The sequence below is a fragment of the Lissotriton vulgaris genome, chromosome 8 (genome assembly GCF_964263255.1).
Source record: "Lissotriton vulgaris chromosome 8, aLisVul1.2, whole genome shotgun sequence".
Taxonomy (NCBI): Eukaryota; Metazoa; Chordata; class Amphibia; order Caudata; family Salamandridae; genus Lissotriton; species Lissotriton vulgaris.
This window is the reverse complement of record NC_141696.1, coordinates 601,691,049-601,713,012: the sequence shown is the minus strand read 5'-3', so window position 1 is coordinate 601,713,012 and position 21,964 is coordinate 601,691,049. Positions and strand designations below refer to the sequence as shown.

The window sequence follows — 21,964 nt, the reverse complement described above, 5'->3', positions numbered from 1 at the left end:
CGAATCGCCTCGTGGTAGGCGAAAGACACCGAAACAAGAACACAGGGAGGAAAAATCCTACCTGATGCTCTTGTGAACTCATCCACTTCCAAAATTAATATGCAAATGTTCACCCCTTGAATAGACAAGGATGTAGGTTTTCTCGGGGTTGCCTTCTCTCCGATCTCATGCCAAAATAGAACCACAAGGTGCGTGTTAGCTTGTTCTAGCTCTCAGTCACTAAGCATGAATGCTTGTTTCCATGGGGGGCAGCTAGCCTGTAGAAATCCAAGTGTTTCCTGAGATAAGATGGACAGTCTCCAGGGCGCTATGGTGAATGTTTTCTCTCTTTAGATTGTTGTGATTAATGACAACAAAATGATATTTCTGCTTGCTACATTAGTTTAATGGAGTCCTACACATCTACCTCACTGTTCAAAAATAACATTTGGTACGTGATTTGAATGTTCTTTTTCAGAACTTTTTGGCTTTTAACTACATTAGCCATTAATTTGAAACTTTTGGCTTGAAAGTCTACTTTCATCCGTGACTTAATATCATCCTTTTTTTTTTGTCCTCATTTTGCCAGATATCTTCATGGGTTAATATTCATGTCTTTCCCGGTCTTGTGATGGAAAGAACCTGACCGGAGACCATAGAACCAGACCTTTGCGTATTTACCCACAAGTTTACAGCTGTTTACAATTCCATCTCTGCACTCACTAGACCAACCCTAGAAAATAAGGAGATAATATGGCCAACAGAGCGGATGGCATAATCATTGGACTCATCATTTCTTTTTCTCTTCACTTTATCAAAGGAGCCCAAACTCACTCTCTCTTCGCTTTATATCATCCTTGGTGATTGGCGAACTGTAACCTCTCTGCCCAAGAACAGTTTGTAGTATAAATTCTCTACAGGACTCCTACTATTTTGGTTTGTGCAGTTTTCAAATTAATTGAGAAAAATGTCTTTATCCTTTATTCACAACCCTACTTTGGAGGCTGAGAGAACACTCTAAAATCGCTTTAACCTTAGACCCAAAGTCTGTTGTCTTCTGCATTCTAGAGAGCTGTACCCTGAGGGGGCCTTCCTCATCATGAGGGGTTTCAGGCTTGTACAGTCAAATTAGACATCACTATGCACCAAAGGTGATCTAGAAATATGCCACGTGTGCCATATTCGTGCACATTGTAAATACAGTGCACTGAATATTAAGTCTGCATTATGTGTCTTGTTTCGTCAAGCCATGCTCGACCATGTGCACTGGGAATCTGCTAACCAGGCACAAGTGCATGTGATCTGATCCCTAAATCATGGCTTCATTGGCTACAATCCTACTTGGCATGTTCAACTTACCTATAAGTACCTAGTGTATAGTACAGAGTGTACCCAGGACCTGTAAGTTAGGTGTCACTAGTGAACTGCAGCACTCATTGTGGAGCTCACTACACTGAGAGTGCAAACATCACTGCAGGTCTACCACTAGCCTGGCTGTGCAACTGCAAAGTCGACTTGTCAGACTAAATCCTTTTGACAGGCTTAAACCCTCCTTTTACTTATTCATAAGTCACCCTTAAGTAGGCTTTACTGCCCATAAGGCAAGGAACATGATATTCAAAAGTAGAACATGTAAAAGGTTAATGTTCAGCATGTTCTTATAGTGAAAAGACCCCAAAAGCTATTTCACTGTAGCTGGGGAGGGCTGTTCTATAGGAAAGCAGTGGTATACAAAATTACATTCAATAATGTTCTCTCCGGCTAGGTAACCCCTACAAAATTAATTCTTGGACTTTTTAAAAATATTTAATTTAAGCCCAATTCACTGGTAATTTGAATTTGTAATGCTTATTTTGGAAAAAGTACTTTTAGAAAGTTACCTTTTCTCTACCTAAAGTGCCTAGAAGGCCATTTGTATGAGATTCAGCCGTTACTTGGCAGCTGAATAGCCCCCTAATGTGGTGTGAACTTGTTCCCTTAGATGAAACAAAGATCTTGAGTGTGGGGTGCTGTTGTTTCCTCTGGCAGTATGACCATCTGGGCAGTGCCCAGGAACTTGATTTACTTCAAAGAGGCCTGCCCTGTCGCAGGCAAATGTTAGCTGATACCATGGATGGGTCCTCTTTTGTCCACCTAGTCCTGCATGCAGCAATCCAAGTGGGAGAAAAACTATCCTCAGAACTGATATGAAGGGACCATAGGGAATGGGTTGTTCATTTCCTTGGCCACATCTCAAGGGTGGACACAGAAGCTCTGCACATGTGAAGAAAGGTTTTGACATGTTAGTTTTAGGTATACATGGGCACTGTGGGATTGTCTGCAGTACGGCGCGTAGGAACTGCTTAAAAGATTGGTAAGGTTACCCCTGGGATCTTTTTCCCTATTGGTTAGTAAAGGGCCAGCAGTCACTCCTATCCACAGGCTAATGCTGGGCATAAATGTGGCCCCCCTCTTCAGAACACTACTGGAGCTGTGGAAGACAGGAGAAAGACTACACCTGCTGTTGAGACCTGTGAGGCGAGATTAAAAACATGACCAGCTCCCACTTGTACCCAGTACAAAGAAGTGGATTTAAAGAGTCATTTGGCTGACCTCCTGTTAAGCTACATGGTCGCAACAAACTGTTAGAAGACGTTTTTCTGAAGAGCCGAGCTAACCAGTTTCAATTGGACCTCCCCTAGACCCTGCTGGTGGCTTCTGTTGGAGCGAGTTGTGACCCCCAAGTACTGTTCCTAAGGTCCTGGTACCGCTGGGCGTGTCTCCTCCCAGCATCCTGAGAAACCTGGGACTTTGAATCTGTCTGTCTCCAAAGACCTCCAGAGGACAAAATTGAGAAGTCAATCCAACAGAGGTGCTTTGCCCCTGGGTCGAAGATTACAAGTGCTACAGCTCTGAGCTTTTTCACAGCTGGACATCTGTTTTTTTAAGACACCACAGAGAGGATATTTGCTCTTGTGGACCCCTGTTCAGCTACAGCTTGTATCCTTGCTTCGGTGGAGGTTTGCGAGCTCCAAAAAAGTGACTTAACTCTGAACGTAGAAATCTTCTTCCATAGGCGAAGGTGCAAAAAGTATCCAGCTGGCAAAGGACCTTCCTTAGGTGCGGATTTTTCACTTCCATTCCAGAGAGTACATTAGAAGGTAAAATTACAACTGGGGTGAACCTGGTTTCTGTCTCTGACCCGAAATCCATCGTAGTCTGCTTTAAATCACACCTAAGTCCCAGTCAAGCAAAGCCAGATGACCTTGGTTGGTGCTGAAAACTTTATTTTTCAAATTAATCTGTTTCCACTATTTTGTTGGTTTTTGGCCTCGTTTTGTTCATTAAATAATTCTATGTCAGGACCGAAGGCTTCAGATTATGCTTTTTACCTTCTTCGCTGATTTATTCACAAACTCACAGCAGCCAAAAAGCAATAACATCAGCCCTACACCTCCGAACAGAGGGTATGGGCGAAACAAAAATTATACATGTCCATCAACTACAACTCCCATGAGCAACATCAGGCAGTCCATAATGTAGTCCTTCCTTAGTGTCTATTGCAGCTAGGTAAGGCCTCCCTCTCATGACCACTTCCTGTTTCTTCGCTGCTTCGCAGCCAGTTAAGTGGTTTTACCTCTCTCCTCAATTTTGTTAGTTATTGGGAAATATTGGGGTTAATTCTTGGTTTTTTGCTGTAAGGTTACAAATGTGGGGGTTTATTTGGTGCTCCGTTTTTCTTTCAGAGCCCCACACGAGCCGCGGGGACATTCTTTGCCCCTACGCGACTTTGCCCTGTGTGTCGGCCGCCTCCGGCCACTAGGGGGAGCCAAAGCGTCTCGTTCTCCTCGGCGCGGCTTTTCGTCAGGAGACCGCGTTGAGGAGACCGTTTGTGCCAGTGCTTGCCCAGTCACCTCACCGAGATGCTCAGCCTTTGAGTCTGTATCAGCCCCCACTTACCAGCAAACAAACGCCCCGGCCGGGGTCTGTATTGCGGCTTGACCGCGTTGCCGCCTGTGGGCGTATAAGGGCACTTTCCTGTACTTGCTTCCTGTTTTCACGTGTGTCTGGCGCGCTGGGAGGTGACAGAGGGCCGGTCTCTATGAGAGGGCCTGCGCGCTAGTGGGTTGAGTGCCCCCCATTAACCCCGGTGCTACCGGGCATTAATTATTGGCAGCCTCGCTCTGCTTCCTCAATTCTATACAGGCTATAGCCTGCTGCCCTGCTCCTTAGGTTGTCCCTCTGGTTCTTTCCCCAGTTAGTGGTGCTGTGCTTAGCGCTAGACCTCTTGTAGCGATGGGGGATGAATATTATGAAGAGGAGGATTCGCAAGGCTACCTGAATGACGACGAGTTTTATCAGGCTGTAGATAGCTCTATTTACCGGTGTGTAACAGAGATTTTAGGGCCTATGGAGGAACGTCTCTTGGCGCGCATTATACAGGAGTGCGAGAAAGTGACTCAGGCACACCTGGGGGCTTCTAATGTACCTACGGGTCCAGCTCCTAAGAGACTTTGTAAGGATGGGGTGTCGAGCGGAACGCAGGGTGTGGAAAAGGACGCCTTTGAGAGGTTACGCGACGTGTTCCTGGCTAAGGCGACCGACCCCGCCCCTGTGCCCTTGCCGGCCCCGGGCCCCTCGGGGTCCACAGGGACAGCCCCTTTGCCTTCTGGTCCAGCCACCCCAGCGGACACCGATGATGAGGATGAGTCGGAGCGTTCTTGGCGGCCTTCGGGCTCCGCCGCCGAACTGCCATAGGATAGTTCGGGCATGCTCGACCCGGATGAAATTATGCATCCTCGGTCAGCGGCCTGGACCCCTGGGGAGAAGGTAGCGAAGTTTGTCGCTAGCCGCCTCCGCAAAGCCTTGGAGAAGGAGGCGAGGAGTTGTTTGCGCGGGGAGTGTCCCAGGCCCACGTTAGAGGGGAAGGTGGCCCTGACCCCAGAATTGGACCCCCAGATGGCCACCTTTTTAGCGAAGTTCGTTAAAGATCCTCGCAAGGGCATTGACCGCTCCTGGCGGTCTTGCCAAGATAAGCTCTTGGACGCCATAGGCCCAATAACGAAAATCCTGGACATGGCAGAAGAAGCGAAAGTGTCCGGGGCAGCCATTTCCCCTGAGGTCCTCTCTAACTGGGCGCAGAGAGTGGTAGTTTTTCTGGGGAACTCGAATTGCGCTCTGTCTTCAGAACGCAGACGGTCCCTCTTGATTAAGTTAGACCCTAAGCTGGGGGATCTGGCCTCTTCTGAAGCAGGGGCACTAGCCCAGGGTGGTCTCTTTGGAGATCCGTTCATAAAGGAGTTGGGGAAATTTGTCAACACCTTCACATCCTTAGATAGAACCCAGTCAAGTATTAAAAAAGTCTTCCAACAGCGTTTCTCCAGGGGGGCCGGTCACGGAGGGGGCCGCGCGACCGGCCGTGGTGGTCAACAAGCGACCAACAGAAATCAAGGCTCCGGACGAGGACAGTATAACTCCTCACAGAATTACACCTTCTATCCTACCAGAGGACAATGCTTCTGTGGCCATGGTGGATTCAAGAATGCTGCTGGGAACACCTCCAACGGTGAGTGTTATCTTGGCGGACCAGGTCCGCGTGGGGGGGGCGCTTAGCCTTGTTCCCAGAAGCCTGGGCCGCGATCACGGCGGATGCCTGGGTCTTGCAATCTATACGTGGTTTCCACGTAGAGTTTTACGACCAGCCCCGCCAGGACAGGCCTCCTCCTATTGTTTTCTCTTGTACGGACGCGCGACTGGTGGACGAAGAAGTTTCAGACTTACTTCGCTAGGGCGCCATTTGTCATTCGACTCGACACCCGTCAGGGTTTTTGAGCAATCTGTTCCTGGTGGACAAAGCACATGGTGGGAAGCGTCCGGTAATCAATCTCAAAGAGTTCAACGGTTGGTTGGTTTACCGGCACTTCAAGATGGAGGGGATCCATTTTTTAAGAGATGTGTTGCTTCCCAGCGATTGGATGGTCCGCCTGGACCTCAAGGATGTGTACTTGGTGGTCCCCATTTACCCTCCGCACCGGCGTTTTCTACAGTTCCGGTGGGGAGGTCAGGTGTTCGAGTTTACCGCCCTTCCATTCGGGCTTTCTTCCGCCCCTTGGTGTTTCACCAAGCTCCTCCGCCCAGCGGTGGAATTTTTTTCGGAGCCAAGGAATCCGGATGATAGTCTATTTGGACGATATCCTGTTGCTGGCACTGTGCCCCGTGCAGTTGGACCTTCAGCTTCGGCAGACGGTATCCTTGCTCCAGGGGCTGGGGTTTGTAATCAACAGCGAAAAGTCAATTCTTGTTCCGTCTCAGTCGGTGGTGTTCCTCGGTTTTACCGTGAACTCGGTGCAGTGCACCCTGAGCCTTCCCTCCAGGAAACTAGGGAAGATCCGCCACACCCTCTGCCAGACGATCTCACGATCCCACACTTCTCTCTGTCAGATCGCCCGGGTGGTAGGTCTGTCTTCCTCCATCCAGGCGATCTTTCCGGGACCCCTACATTACCGGGCCCTTCAGCGCCTCAAGGCGCACCATCTCTGTCGGGGATTGACATACGATCAGGTGGTTCCCCTCTCGGACGAGGTGAAGGAGGAAATGGCCTGGTGGCTCGCACATATGGAGGCCTGGAATGTCCGAGCAATTTTCGGTCCGGTCCCAGACTTGGTGATAGAGTCCGATGCCAGCCGCGCTGGCTGGGGCGCCCGCTGTGGAGAGTTTTCCACAGGCGGCGCCTGGTCGTCCGGGGAGCAGGAGCTCCACATCAATTGTCTGGAACTGTTGGCCGGGTCCTTCGCGGTTCGCTGCTGGACCAAGGACACAGTTCGCTCTTGCGTCTTGCTTCACGTGGACAATATCTCCGCGGTGCGCTACGTAAACCATTTGGGTGGCCCTCGCTCCAAGGCTCTTTCAGACTTGGCGAAGGACTTTTGAAATTACTGCCTGGCGCACCATGTGTCGGTAACGGCGGAATACTTGCCGGGTCAGGACAACCAGGTAGCGGATTGGCATTCCCGGCATCTGCGGGACTCCAGTCAGTGGAAGCTGGACCCGCAGGTTTTCAGGTGGCTGAACGGCCTCTGGGGCCCGTTCTCGGTGGACCTCTTTGCATCCCGTATGGACTATCATCTCCCGCGTTTCTTCAGCTGGAGGCCGGACCCCCTTGCGGAGGCCACGGACGCCTTCCTCCAGGACTGGAGCCGGGAGAAATCTTATGCCTTTCCCCCGTTTTCGATGGTGCTGAGGACTGCAGCCCATCTTCGCCGCCAGCGGGCGGACGTGGTCATGGTGACTCCCTGGTGGAGATCTCAAGTTTGGTTTCCGGTTCTTCTGGAACTTTCTTGGGATTCTCCAATCCTACTCCCCCGGTTTCTGCGTCTTTTTCTCAGCGCGGCCGGGGAACCCCATCACCTGATCACTCAGAGCACTCTTCACCTCATGGCGTGGAGGCTTTCGGTCGACGTTGTTCGCTCCCGGGATTTTCGAGACCGGCTGAGAGTTTCCTCTCAAAAGCCTGGGCTAGCAGCACGACTAAACGTTATCGCTCTGCCTGGAATAAGTGGTCCCGTTGGTGTCTTCGACGGAACCTGGATCCCTTGGTCGCAGGCGTCGTTCTGATGTTGAATTACTTGGCGGAATCTGCTTCGGCTGGCTTTGCCTATTGTACTATCAACGCGATGCGATCAGCGATCTCGGGTGCCACCAGATGGTGGCGGGGGTGCCGATAGGAGAGCATCCTTTTGTTTGTCGCCTTCTACGTGGAATTCGACTCTTTGCCTCCGGAACCGCGTTACTCGGTTCTTTGGGATGTTAACCTGGTCCTTAACCTTTTTTTGTCGTGGCAACCAAACAAGTATTTGTCCTTGAAGGAACTTTCGGCAAAGTTGGCAATGCTTTTGTGTCTGGTTTCATGCAGACGAGTGTCGGATGTACGCGCTTTGGATGTCTCGGTGAGGGTTTTTTCCCCGGATGGGGTGGTCTTCACGTTGGGGCGTCGCACGAAGTGTGCTTCAAGGACGATTTCTTATCCATACTTCGTGGACGCCCCCAAGCTATGAGTGGTTCAGTGTTTGAAAGCTTATGAGGACTTAACCTTGGAACTTCGCCCTCAGGGCAAAAGACAGCTGCTAATCAAGCCACACAAAGCTGTCTCATCTCCCACCATCGCCAGATGAGTACGGTGGATCATGCAGGAAGCAGGTATTGACACAAAGCAGTTCGGTGCTCATTCGGCCCGAGGGGCCATGGCCTCCAAGGCATTCTCTTTAGGTGCCCGATTGGAGGATTTGATGCGTGCTGCGGACTGGTCCTCTGATTCCACATTTAAGCGGTTTTACTTCAAACCGGTGGTTGATATTGCGCATTTGGTGGTGAGTAAGCTTTAAACTAGCATAATCTGAAGTCTCCGGTCCTGACATAGAATCGAAATTTGCCTAACATTGTAACAGTAAGTTTCAATTCTATTAAGGACACGGAGGCGAGGATTATCCCTCCCTGGCTACCTGAGGAGACGACCCGCCCGTACTACTGTAAGTACTCTGGTTTTCCAGTCCTATGGTTATGTGACTTGAACGTTGTGCATTGTACGATCCTTGTGCACTGACAGGTTTTTCCCTTTCACTGCTGACGCTGTGGTATTTTCTTATAGGAAATGATGGCGCCAAGCAAGATCAGTAACAGAATAGCGTGCCTCGCGCGAAGAAAGAAGATGTGGTCATGAGAGGGAGGCCTTACCTAGCTGCAATAGACACTAAGGAAGGACTACGTTATGCACTGCCTGATGTTGCTCATGGGAGTTGTAGTTGATGGACATGTATAATTTTTGTTTCGCCCATACCCTTTGTTCTGAGGTGTAGGGCTGATGTTATTGCTTTTTGGCTGCTGTGAGTTTGTGAATAAATCAGCGAAGAAGGTAAAAAGCATAATCCTCGCCTCCGTGTCCTTAATAGAATTGAAACTTACCGTTACAATGTTAGGCAAATTTCGATTCTCTATTTTATAAATTGGAGTGGGATTTGAATTATGTTGTGTTTTCGACTTTTAATTGTTACGGTACTCTAAATGCTTTAGTTCTTTTTTTTTTTTTTTTTTTTTTTTTTTTTTAAGCCTTCCTCCCAGGGCTTGAACTCCAGTTTAAATTATTGAAACCGTTATTAGATCTAACAAGAATAGTGACATTACTTCTTGTGGTGGACTACCATTGACCCCAGCTAATAATCCACTTCCTCACAACCCTTAAATGTGTGGTAGCAGTTGAACTCCTATTCCTTAAGCCCAATTTCACTCCAAACAATACACCAGACTGTAAACTGTCTCCGACACCCGCCCCCCCCCCCCCCCCCCTATATGTTTGCGAAAAGAAATGGAACGGAATCCAGTGAGCTTTGGGTATCCATACATTGAAATTTTACTTTATGCTCTGTAAAAATGGTCTGGCCATTTCCAATACAAGAGCGGATATTCTGACACTGTGCAGGAAGGTGACTTTAGGACTTTCTGTCCAAGTGGCACTTACAGTGAGTAAGTTACTATTTGAACCTTATTCAGGAAATCATTCTACAGGCTTTCCTTTCTGGGGCGTGTTTATCTTTAGTTGAAGGGAAAATGCGCAGTTTCGGTATCTCAATCCCTTTGGATCTATATAGAAAACAAAATATTTTAGAGTTTCAGATGTTCTTTTGTGTAAAGTCACACTTTCATCGGTATAGTAGGTTTTTCTAGGGGTGTGCGAAATTTGCATTGTTTACTTTCAGGTAATTATACAAAATGCAAATATGGCACGTTGCGCTATATTTTTTAATCTGAGCGTCACTTAAGGATACATTTTGTACTATAAAAAATAGCACAACCACCTCAAGTGCCACGAACAACAGCCACTCTGCTTGTTCACATTGCTCCCGTGCTCCTGGTTACGTTTTTTTACCCGGACAAACTTGAAATTACTATATGTGGTGTGTCTTTTGGAATTTTGCATAATGAGCAGAATGCAAAATGCTGAAAAATTACACACTATTATGTCGGCGTAATGAAAATTTCACCCATGCTTTTTCACATATTGTACAAAGTTTACGATTTCATAGTATTGTAGCTCCTCAAGTTTAGTTTGTTTTTCCAGAGCCAAGGCAACTTTACTGACTGCACAGGGGCTGCTCCTCATGTCTGGTGTAGGAAGCATTCTTTGGACTCTTCATCTGGGTAAATGTTTACATGAACAAGAAACTCTGAGATCTAGGTGTATGAAAGTGAGCCGATGAATGTACCATCCGGTTTGTGGGAGGTCTTTTGTGATACGTCTTCCACAAGGTTTGAACACGTATCCATTTTTTGAATTTACTACCCAACATTTATTTATGGAACTGTTAGCTACTAATTGTCGTTTTTCTATTATTTTCTACAACTTTACTTTCAGCGGTTTGGATAAGAGTGATAAATTCAATAAATTACCAATGGCGATCCTGTTTTTTCCTGGTTTCTGGGATTTCTTAAGCACATGTATACCCCGAGGTTTCAGAGTGCTCAGTTGAAAAACTGATATGTCAGAAGCTGAACACTAGAATAGTTAAGACTTGATGGACAGGTGATGAGTTCATGAGAAGAAGCCATGGCTTTCCATGGTTGAAGACAGTTCGCCCAGCCATTGGCAAGCAATTAAAATAAAGAACATTAGCGCCTGGATTTTTCCTACTGAAACAGAGAATTATCAATAGGAGACCATTAATAGAGTGAACGCATTGTCCTGGAAGAAAATGCTTCAACCTCTACATAAACTAAAAGCTTTGGAAGAGCAGAATGCGGAATATTGCATCTAAAGTGCTTTACTCGGACTTTAATGCTTTACCGAAGTGTTTTAGAATGGCCACAGATTGATTGGATTTGTGGATTTGGTTTTATTTACAAGACAATCTATCAGTGGCAGCTCCTCCGCTAAGGATCGTCGCCCCACTACTCGAAAGGAAAAATACAATGATAATAAGTATCCTTATTATAATTGTATTTTTCCTATGGAAGTAAGTGGCTCGCGGGGCAGGGCAGGGGAGGAGTAGTTTGCACTCCCTAAGTGCGCATGGCTGCTTGGCCGGCCATCTGGGGCCGGCCAAGCTGTCCTGCGCACTTTGTGTGTTCCACACCAGGTTGCATTACGAAGCTTCCCTTTAACCATCTGAGCGCTGAAGCATTGCGCTTAGACCAATCGCAGTGCTGCACTGCAGCGTTGTGATTATCTATGGTGAGCCAATCACAATGCTGCGTTGCAGCATTGTGATTGGCTCAGGAGAGCCTGCTGCCCAGGTGCTTTCTGCTACTGCCAGCCGGGACTGGGATCAAAGATGAAGAGGACGGAGGAGAGGCGGCTGTCCATCCGTTTCATGTAAGCCTTTTAAAAATTTATTTTAACCTCCCCCGCCCTACCACCACCGTCCGGTAGCAGACGCTAAAGCATTCTAATATTCGTAGTACAGGAGACCACAAATCCTTCAGATAAAAGTAAATTCTTCATCTAAGGAAGCTGGGAAATGAGTGAAGTGCCTGCCTATCCTTTCTGGTAAGCACAGCTAACAACAGATTACCATTTGGTGCGTCAATGACCTGTCAGCCACCTAGTGCTGTTGTGCATGATGCCACCAATCACATGATCAATCAGCCAGCAGCTCAGGGACAAGAGCTGGATGTATGCAAGGGCAGTAGGAACTGAACCATTCACTCTTCTGAACTCTGAATAAGCTACAAGAAAATAATAATAATAATAATAAGGGTAGCTTATAAAGCGCATGGTTACGCCAAAGCGTGTCCCCGCGCTGCAACTGAGAGGTGGAGACTCTGAATAAGCTACAAGAAAACAAATAGAATAGTGAAGGGAAGCATGATCAAGAGCCAAGAGTACCAGGCACTACCTGGGCATATGACTGTTCCTGATTCCAGGCATATTCATATCCCACAAGGAAAACCAAAAGGAATACAAAGGAAGAATTACAATACAAATCCTGCTCTTAAAACAATTATTTTTAAGACTACCTCCTCTTTGTCGCCCTAATCCTTCCATCACCACTGGCATGTGTTTGACTACCACTATAAAAGGTGGGACAATATGTCGTAAAGATTTCAGAAGATTGCGAAGACATTAATAAGGTGAGAAAACTGGTATAAGGGGATATGCATGGGTAGACAAGAGGCAGGAGGTCTTTGTGCATCAGTATTGGATGGGGTTATCTCGCTTTAACTAGATTTTTTTTAGATTTTTGTCTATTTATTTATTTTATTTCAAAGGTTTTAGATAGCGCTGGCTGGACCAGGGGGTATTAGAGAGCTTTACATGAGTGAGGATAATACAGGCACACTACAATTGTTCAAATCATGGAGATCACATACTTTAAATTGAGGAGAACAAGTAGCAAAATACACATTAACAAATGACGCCGCGAGAGGGATAAGAAACATAAATAAATGGGTACAAGTGGTTGAGTAATATATAGCATCATGAGATGTAGGAGGGCTAGGAGGTAGAAGGGTGGAGGGATTGGGAGAGTGATGTTAATGGGGGTAGAGAAGAATAGACAGGGGCGGGAAAAGTAGGGGAATGAAAAGATTATGTGTGATTCTACTGTTATGCTGTTCTGAAGCAGGTCTAACATTGTGCTCAAAGGGAAAGCCCGGTCTCGAAATCATATTTTTGAGGTCCTGGCTATGAGACGAGCAGCTCTAAACAGTGGCCACTAAGCTCAGGAGACTTGTCACCTGGCAGCCACCATTATTCAAGACGGGACTTTGTCAAGACGGTGTCTTTACACACGTGACACATTAAAACACAAGAATGTAAGAATATCGAACATGATCTTTACACTGCAAGAAAAGAAAGCATTGGAGTGAGCAGACGCTTTTTTGTTCAGTTTGCAAACTGATTGGTAAAGGCATGCTTGTCTATTCTGGTAAATAGTTTGCTGGCTCTGGAAATCTCTAAATCATAGACCTGTAAGTCAGTTTTTGGAGTTGAAACTACACACAGTCTTCTCCTGAAATGTAAAGTTATTTGTGGAATCTTCTAGTGTTGCCATTTCATGCAGTTGTCTGGAAAGTACATCATTTCTCTTTGCAGTAGAATGTTTGTATATATTTTTTGTATATTTAGTTTTAAATGTCTCATTGTCAGTATAAGGATTGTTGAATACACCACTAAGACACTTGTAAGGAATTGGAGAACTGGATGCAGAGCGTGAATTTAAAATTGTTTACTGGAAGATGTTATAACAGCTAAAACAGTACATGAATGTAAATTAGCAGAAGTCTGGAAAATGTATAGAAGGGCAAATTATGTCAAAATTTTGTTATTTTGCTGAAAGATTCTAAGGCATTTAAATTCCAGATGGTTTGCATGATATTGACAGTGATTCAGCTTAAGCTTGCATTTGCTGAATGAATCATGGTAGGCTCCACAATATGAGAAATGTTTGTTTCATGACCCTGATACAAGTGTACGACTTACATTTGTCCACTGCGTCCAACTGGCAATCTGCATATAACACAGACTCTTAAATTATTAGTCCCTTAAAACACTTTACACCTTTAAGATCTTTCCAGACTAGTTGTCTCTCCATGTACATATGTATTCCTAACTGTTATAAATGAAGGAATGTTATGTGACTTGCATCTTTGCTGTAAGAATTCATTTAACAGTAATTAAGAATACGGTCCCTTCATACTGTGTTTTATGTTGTTTCTTACCATCATGTTTGAAATGTGTTCTAATGAAGAATTCTGAACAGAAATAACACAATTGAATAGTTTGTAATACTGATTGCAGCTATTCTAATATAGCCTTTGAGCCTGACCTGGCGGGCGCTACTGGCCATTAAAGGCCCATTCCAGGGTTAAAGGCTGAAGCCGAAGGTGAGGGCCTGTAACAAGGGAGCGGGCCTTTAATGGCTGGTAGAGCCCGCTAGGAGGACTCTAAGGCTATTAGAACATTCCGCCCATAGAGTGCAGAGTGTTCTAATTAGTAAAAACAAAGGCCTCACAGAGCTTGACGGGTTTAAATCCCCTTGGGCTCCGAGAGGCCTTTGTTCAAAGCAGGAGCTGTGAAAGTAAAACAACATTGGAATGTTGCTCTGCTGGCTTTTACCGGCCCGCAGAAGCATGGGGCACTCCATTGTCTCCAATCGATTGCTCAACATTCCAATGTTGTAATTAGATTTCAATACACCTAAAAGGGAAATTCTCATGCCAGAGTTACGTTGGTAGTATTATTGTCGCTGTGAATGTACATCGATAGCCAATCCCTTCAAATGAACACTGTGGTCTTCTAAGAATGGTTGTTTCCTAAAGACATGCGTGAAGGTCTAACATATATATATCCTTTGGGGAAAAAAAGGTGTTATCACCAGTTTATGAAAACCATAAGAAATTGACATCTGCTTAATAAAATGTATGCACCGAAAATATAATGTGTCCCTCCTTATAACTTTTAAGAGCATATGTGTATGTTTTGGCCCAGTACCGTATAGAGGTTGACAAGCCACTGAAGTGTGAGCCCAATACATTCCCATTTAGAGGCTGATTAATACAAAGTGATACCAGAAAATCTGGATTCATCGCAACTTCCCCGTTTAACCAAATTTTGTGGCCTTTAGCAAATATTTTATTTTACTGATCCTCAGTTTTCTTTACTATCGCATAGGAAAGCATCTTTAAATAGGTGAGTTCAGAATACCAGCTGTACAAAAACCTTTTGCATCTGATGTAATAGACTACAATGTTGCTTTATCTAAAAGAATCTGGACCACATCAGGGTTCACGTGTCAGCTGTCTTGCCGCTTAGTTCACTAATGTGCTACCCCCTTTTATGTGAGTTATAAATCCTTTGGTTTAGCTGTGAAACGCTTGACCAACTATGTAAAACTGTGGGTGAACATGCGACATTACTGCATCAGAGCAAAGTATAGTTTGACGATTCAGTAGGGTTTCAGAATATTTTTATTCCCACACCTGTTTACTGAAAAATAGTTGTGGAAAAGATAGCATAGTTCTGTAGCGTATTTCGTTATTGAATGGTAGATGCTGGTTTGGTTTGTCTTTTTGTTTTAACTCAAACATGAGGCAAGAGCTTGAGTGGTCACATATTCGTTACATTTGAACAGCTGTTATAGAAGCATCACAAAGCTAAAAAATCTACCAGTTACCTAAATATTGCAGCCTTTGTAAATTTAAAGAATAAAACAGACAAAACAGTAGTCAACCACTTACCATCCAAAAAGTAAAAAATTTAAAAACAACAATTGTAGTCGAGGTTCAGTTGGGGAAATGAAATTACATAAAAATGTATTTAATACAAGTAACTAAATATTTTCCAACTGGATATTTAACTGAAGAAGGTATACAGTAAGTGCAAATTCTGACATCACTAAGCAGGTGAGGTTCAAAGTTTATTTTGTGGTATGTTGCACATCTCGTAAAACTGTCTTTTCCCAATACGAATGTGCGTCAATAGCTCTTGGAGGGATGGGTAAAAAATGGATGAGGATGGGTTTGTGGCATAGGGTACGAAAATAGTTGTGGGTTATTTATAAATATTACTTACTGTTATTTGTGATTGTCGTGGGAGAGGTGTGGCTGTTGGTGTAATAGTGATACTGCTTGTGATTTTATTTGGGGATCTACTTGGCATTCCATTGGGCAGTGTGGCAGTTCTATTGTCAGGCACTGGAGAACAAGGACTGATGGGCCTTCCTAAATGAATGTGGATTTTATTATCCTCAGTTGTTATTACACTAGATGTGGACCCGTAGCTGTTTGATCGTTGAAACTGCCATCCTGTCTGTCTCTCAGGGGATACTCTAAAGACTGTATGACTCCCACCAGTTTCCATTGGCTCAGGAGAAAACATTTGTTCTGGAGAACCTGAACCTGTGACTGCCAAGACCTGAAACGGAGACATTGTCCTTTCTGGAGTTACTGATCCACATGAGTCGGGTGTTCTAGCACTCGTCGAAGAATTCCTACTCAGTGGGGGCCTTACTTGTTCTTGATTTTTGTACCCATCCACAACTTTTGTTTTTATAGGTGTTAAAGAACCATTTTGAAGAATTGTTATTCTTTGCTTTGGAGTTCCACAGTTTGGTATTACTGCAGTACTAGTATAAGAATGTGGATTCTCTGCAGTCGGGCTTGTGATTTCAAGAGTGGCAGTGTTTTGACCATGGTCTGGAGTAACTTTTATATGAAGAGGCTGTCCTGGGGTGTGACTTAGAACTAGATCTCCTGGTTGTACATAATTTCCATTTTGTTTTTTATTAAGTTTTCCATTCTGTGACTGACTTTCTCTGGATTTCATCCACGGCATCCATAACTTTCTGTTTGCAGAGTTTGTCATTGATGAATTGCATTTATATGGCAAAGATTGTTCTTCATCAGTTGTGTCTTCATCTTCAGTATCACTTTCTTCGTATAATTGCCCATTAATGACTGCTTTCTCTAGTGGAACCAGGCTCTTGTAATCTGGTGGTTCACTGTCCGCAGGATCAGTCTGGACTTCTTTGGAGAAGACTTGAAGATCAGAAATTCTTCTTCCATTAAGGCTAGGTCTTAGGCTTTTACTGAAACGCCTGTACCTTTCTAGTTCTTTTGAGAGACTTTCCATTTCTCTTGCTAGTTCTCGATTTCTATTTTCTTGCTGAGTAAGTTTCTTCTGCAGGGCTGAATGATCTCCCTCTAGCTGGCATATTTTTTCTTCTGTTGACATGTATTCATGAATTTTTTCCTTTAGTGCATCTACTTCCTGTGAAAGATGGCCGGATTTTGCCTCCTCCTCCTTCAGCTTTTTGAAAAGCAACTGATCTTGATTACAGTCTGCCTTTTCAGCAAGTTTATATTTCATAAGTTCCCTTTTCACTGCTTCTAGTTCTTCAGAAAGGCATTTGGCTTTATGGTGTTCATTGCGATATCTTTGCTCTAATGATTCAAATTCATCTTCAGTTTTCATAAGATCATCTTCCACAGCCTTCATGGTTTTCAGTGTGTGCTTAAGTCTTTCAACTTCCTGTGAAAGGTCTTTAATTTTATTATTTTCTAGATTAACTGTTGCAGAGGATTTGGTGTTTTCTTGTTTGAGTTTGCTTTTAAGGAACTCCTTTTCATTTGCTTCCAGAGCTTGCACTTTTTTCTTTAATATGTTAAAGTTTGAAAGTAAATCATTTGCCCTTGATTCTTCAGCATATAGTTTGCTTTTCAAATCATCTTTCTCTTTTGTCACACTGTAAATCTTGTCTTGCAGGTCATTCTCAGATTTCAGTACCTTTTTACTTTCTTCAATCAGTTTTTCTGTAACAGCTGTAACTTTGTTCTGTTCGGCTTGAAGCTGTGCAGTTGCTGCATGAAATTTATCTTCAGTTAGCTTTATTTTTCCAGCCATAGATTTTCTTTCATCAACGAGCATCACTGTTAATGTTTTTAGCTTTGTTAAATCCTCTTTAAGAATAAACTCAGTTTTTTCTAATTTTGCCTCTATAGCCTCTAATTCTCTGACCCGGACCTTTAAACTTTCAATCTCATTGAACATTTGCTTTGTGTTCGCTTTTTCCTTTTCTAGGTTGCACTTCAGATGATAACATTCTTGCTTGCTTTTACTGAAAGCGTCTTCTAATTTTTCCAGTTCTATGATTCTTTTGTTGAGCTTTTCAACCTCTACTTTAAGGCTCTTGCTCTGAGCTGCTTCTTTATCCAATTTTTTATTTAGCTCCTTGCATTGGTCCTCCATTTTGATAAGTTCTTCATCTTTACCTTCCATTTCCAATACTCTTTTTCTTAATTCCTCTACTTCAGCAATGAGGCTGGAATTGCCACATTCTCCTTTGTTCATTTTGTCCCTGAGATCCTGCAGTTCTTCTTCCGCTTTTCGTAAGGTCTTGTTAGTCTCTTCTAGTTCATCAATTTGCCTACTGAGTGATGCTAATTTTAATCGGAGTTGACGATTCTGGCTATCTTCATTTGTTAACTTTGCCATCATAACTTCCTGATCTTGGTGTTGTTTAGTAGCTAGTGTCTGCAGTTCAATCTCAAGCCTGTTAGCTTTTTGCTCCTCATCCTGGGCTCTTATTTCTGCAATGTTAAGCTTCTCATGAGCTTGTTCAGCAGTGGTAGTTAACTCTTGAATTTTCTGGGTCTGTTTTTTTACTTGGTCAGTGAGCCTTTGTTGTTCGTCTACAACCATCAAAGCAAATGATTTCAGTTTTGTCAGCTCTTCTTTCAGTTTAGCAATTTTCTTGTTGTTGTCCTTCTCTTTTTTGACTTGGTAGGTTGTTTCTTGGTCAAGTAGCTTTTTTAATCTAAAAGAAATATGTAATGTTTTAGAATTTAGAAATAAAGTTGCAATTTTTTTTAAATCACACAAAATATTGTCAATCTTTAGCACCTTAATTATAGGATGAGATATGTAAACATAATTTGAATATTAAGACTAGAAGTAGTAAATAAATGAGATACCTCTACGCACTTGGACACAGATAATTGTAATATGCGAGGAGTCAAAATAATTGCAGTAATAGAACACTGATGTAGAAGTTACAAGAGAAACTTAATAGCAACAGTACCTAATAAAAATCTGAGCGTGAAATAAACGAATCTATGTACTCCTATGTTAACAAATGTGTGTAACCGCCTGTAAACCTATTCTATCCGTCTCATAGTCACTTCAGTTATTATTGCTGATTTTAAAATGGTCGACAGAGGTCATCCATCAAGCTACAGACATGTCTCCCTAAAAAACTCAACAGGAAATGGTTGGGAGGATATTGATTACCTGAAACTGGTCTTTGGGCCAGATAAATGATATTCTTGCACACTTTCAATATGGTTTTAGAGCTGCACGAGGCACAGTAAAGTACTGCCACGGCCCGCCCATGTGGGCACAGGGGCCATGCCCCATACCCTTTTCCAGAACAAGAAGAGTGCCTGTCAGGCTGACCTTTGCTCAGCCTGACAGACACTCTTCTTGTTCAGGTCAGGCAGCCAGGAGCTAGACATGCTCTAAATATGCAAGCGCCTGGCTGTCTGAGCTGAACTTTGCCCGTCTGAGGCTTTGACAACCCTGTGGGCGGACCTCCTCATCCTGGCAAAAGTGCCTCGAGATCCTCCTCCCCTTTGTCACAAGGGGATCGTCACCGAGTGCCTTGGACCTTGGTGCTTTTGTTTTAAGCACTTAAGTGCCCAGGGCTGAGTGCCAATCAGTGACACCTCGTCACAGAGTGGGGTGGAGTCAGCAGTCTCACTGATCCCATCCCACTCTGTGACGAGTGAGGGACTGCTGCCTTCCTTCATTTGGCTGATAAAGAAAGACATAATGGGAACCATGTGTAATATGGTCTTATATTGCCATTTCTGGGTTCTGGTGACACAAACTACTCAGCCTTGTGGTTTATAATGTCACCAGAATCCCTCTATGGCAATTTTGAACCATATTGCACAGTTACCCGTTATGTAGTCTGCATCATATAGGGTGTATTACCCCTAATGAGGAGTGGAAGCATGCTGCAGTGAATCAAAGGTTGTTAATCCAGTGATTGTTGGTAATTGTGATCAATCATGTTCTCTCAATTTTGTGCGTTTATCGCCATTTACTTACTGGTAGGTTAAAATAATAGGTTACATGTGCTCATTCGTGGAGCTATGTGAGTTCATGTAACTTATTGGTGGGATTACCAGATAGGCTTTATGAATTTAGGTTTTGTTAGATTGCTGTGATATGGGAGCAAAGAAGATTTGGTTGTGATCTATGTAGTGAAGTTTAGGCATACTAGAGGAATGCAATGCAATAATAGAGATTGAGGCCAACATGTATGAAATGCAGCTTAGAGTGGGCTCCTCTGAAAGAGAATGCATGCAGAGGATGAACGTAAGGAGAGGGTCATTCAGAAGAAACCAAGGCAACAGTCAGGCATAAGTCAGGATCAAATTTAAAGCAAGGTATAAAGAATATAGGGGTGACTTTTCAGAGGCCGCATGCAATCTGATGATGCAAAACTGTAGAAAGAAACCTTAATTGCAAGTGACCTAGTGGTATATTAGGTACTTTTGATAGGCTCTATAAACTGGCGAAACGTCTCTCTACTGCCTGGCTACAACTAGACTAAATTCAAAAATGTTAGCAGATACAAAATGCAAAACTGAAAAAAGTGCTTGGATGCCCCTCTACATAAAACGAAGAAATGTCTGGACCAATGTGAGGCTAAATTCGCAGATGATGTCTCTATTTGCCACACCCAGCTTATAATCCATTTCTATCATTTGCATAGTTGCATACTCGTCTGCTCAGCCTCCCTTCATTGAAGACTATTATTGAAACTAAAAAGAAATGTTGATTTGCCTAGTCCTACTTAAAATTGGGAACTGGCAAATTTCAGTATCTCCTGTTGTGCAAAACGACTGAACACCAACAGGCTAAAACATATAGAGCAAGGGTTGCTAGTGTTTTATTTTTGAGGGGGGTTAATAGAGCACGAAATCGACCGAAAGGTATCCAAGTGCTTTACATGAGCACCAGTTGTGTTACAGACTCATTCATTTTGTTATGCGCAGGGAGATTAAGTGATTTGCCCAGAATCACAGGATATTGAGCATACCTACTGAGACTCGAACCCCGTTTCCCAGCTTCGAAGTTGACCACTCTAGCCGTTAGGCCACATCCTCTCTAGTGTTGATACATAAAGACCGGATCCACACCACAATTTAATTATAGCCACATATGAAATAGTAACAATAAATCTAAATGTGAATACTCTTCATTGTCTGTGGTTGGCGAATGGAAAAGGCACTAGTTGACTAACTTTCGACACCCCTGCTGTAGAAGAAATATGACTGGAGAAATATTTCTAATGGCTATCACAGTCTTTGTGAAACCCTATAAGGAGCCACTAAGTGCTGCTTTGCAGTATTTTATTTTTTTAACACATTTTCAAAATCTCGTCAAGAAGCATTTGTAATTGTTGTTATCTAAGTTTGCATTTAATGGTTGTGTTTAATGCAGCGACACACTAGGTTTCATATTCGATGTTGTAAAGCTGTACTGGGTTGTACATGAAGGACCTAAATTAAACTTGATGAAAGTTCGAAATAAACATGGAGGTTTTCTGGTGTGTTGTGAACAACTATTTTGTCGTGCATGGCAAAAGAGACAGCATTGCTCTCACGTAAGATTTAAAAACGATAGGGAGCACAGGATCTTTTGCCGTATCTTTTTTTCCCCAATGAATTTAGTTCTTTGCTAGTTGTTTGTCTGTACTATCAGGTCCTAAATATCGTATTAGACTTCTCTGCTATTATGGCACAATAACAACACGTTTTAGTAGATTGGAAATACTCAACTACGAATTCTTCTGTATTTTGTTTATTTATTTACAGTTTTCTATAGTGCATCAAGAACCAAATGGGTATCCGACTGTTTTACATAAAAACAGACCTGCAATCGAACAGTTAAGAAGCATAAGTTTCATAGGTTTCTTTACATAAGAAAAGTTTCTGGTAACACTACTCCGAACAAGCATCTCACGAAATAGAGTTACTACAGATAAAAGCATTTTGCATACAAGTTGTTACAAAGAGAAAGCTAGCAGAGCATATAGAGTATTGCATCACGATTCCATTTTGATTCTAACTTGTGTAAGGGAAACTTGTTCCTTATCAAACATGGCTACCAGATCAGTCATAAAGACAAGAGCATGTAAGCATACTAGAAATTCGTCCCCATGAGCCATATCTATAACATTACTGCCTTCCAGAAGATCAGGCAGTGAGTTTAAGAGCAATGGAGTATGTCCCTCCCATCACCCTTATCTGTCTGTATATCGCCCCAGTGGCGTCACTAGGGTTGGTGTCACCCGGTGCGGGTAACTCATGGTGTCACCCCCTCACAATTTACCGGATGGACCAACTCACCCTCTGCCTGCACCATGTCCCCTCTGCCTGCACCATCTCCCCCTCTGTCCGCATCATCTCCCCTCCTCCTACACCATTTCACCCCCTGCCTGCACCA

The 21,964-nt window shown here is 43.8% G+C and overlaps 1 protein-coding gene across 2 annotated transcripts in view; it reads right to left on the bottom strand.

Moving 5' to 3' along the window:
* FILIP1L (filamin A interacting protein 1 like) overlaps positions 1-21,964 on the bottom strand; it is a 739,320-nt gene that overhangs the window by 63,628 nt on the left and 653,728 nt on the right. For both annotated transcript variants that reach the window (XM_086934449.1, XM_086934450.1), the window contains one exon: positions 15,521-18,263. In XM_086934449.1, coding sequence (XP_086790575.1) covers positions 15,521-18,263 — 2,743 coding nt within the window. The remainder of the gene's footprint in view (positions 1-15,520; positions 18,264-21,964) is intronic.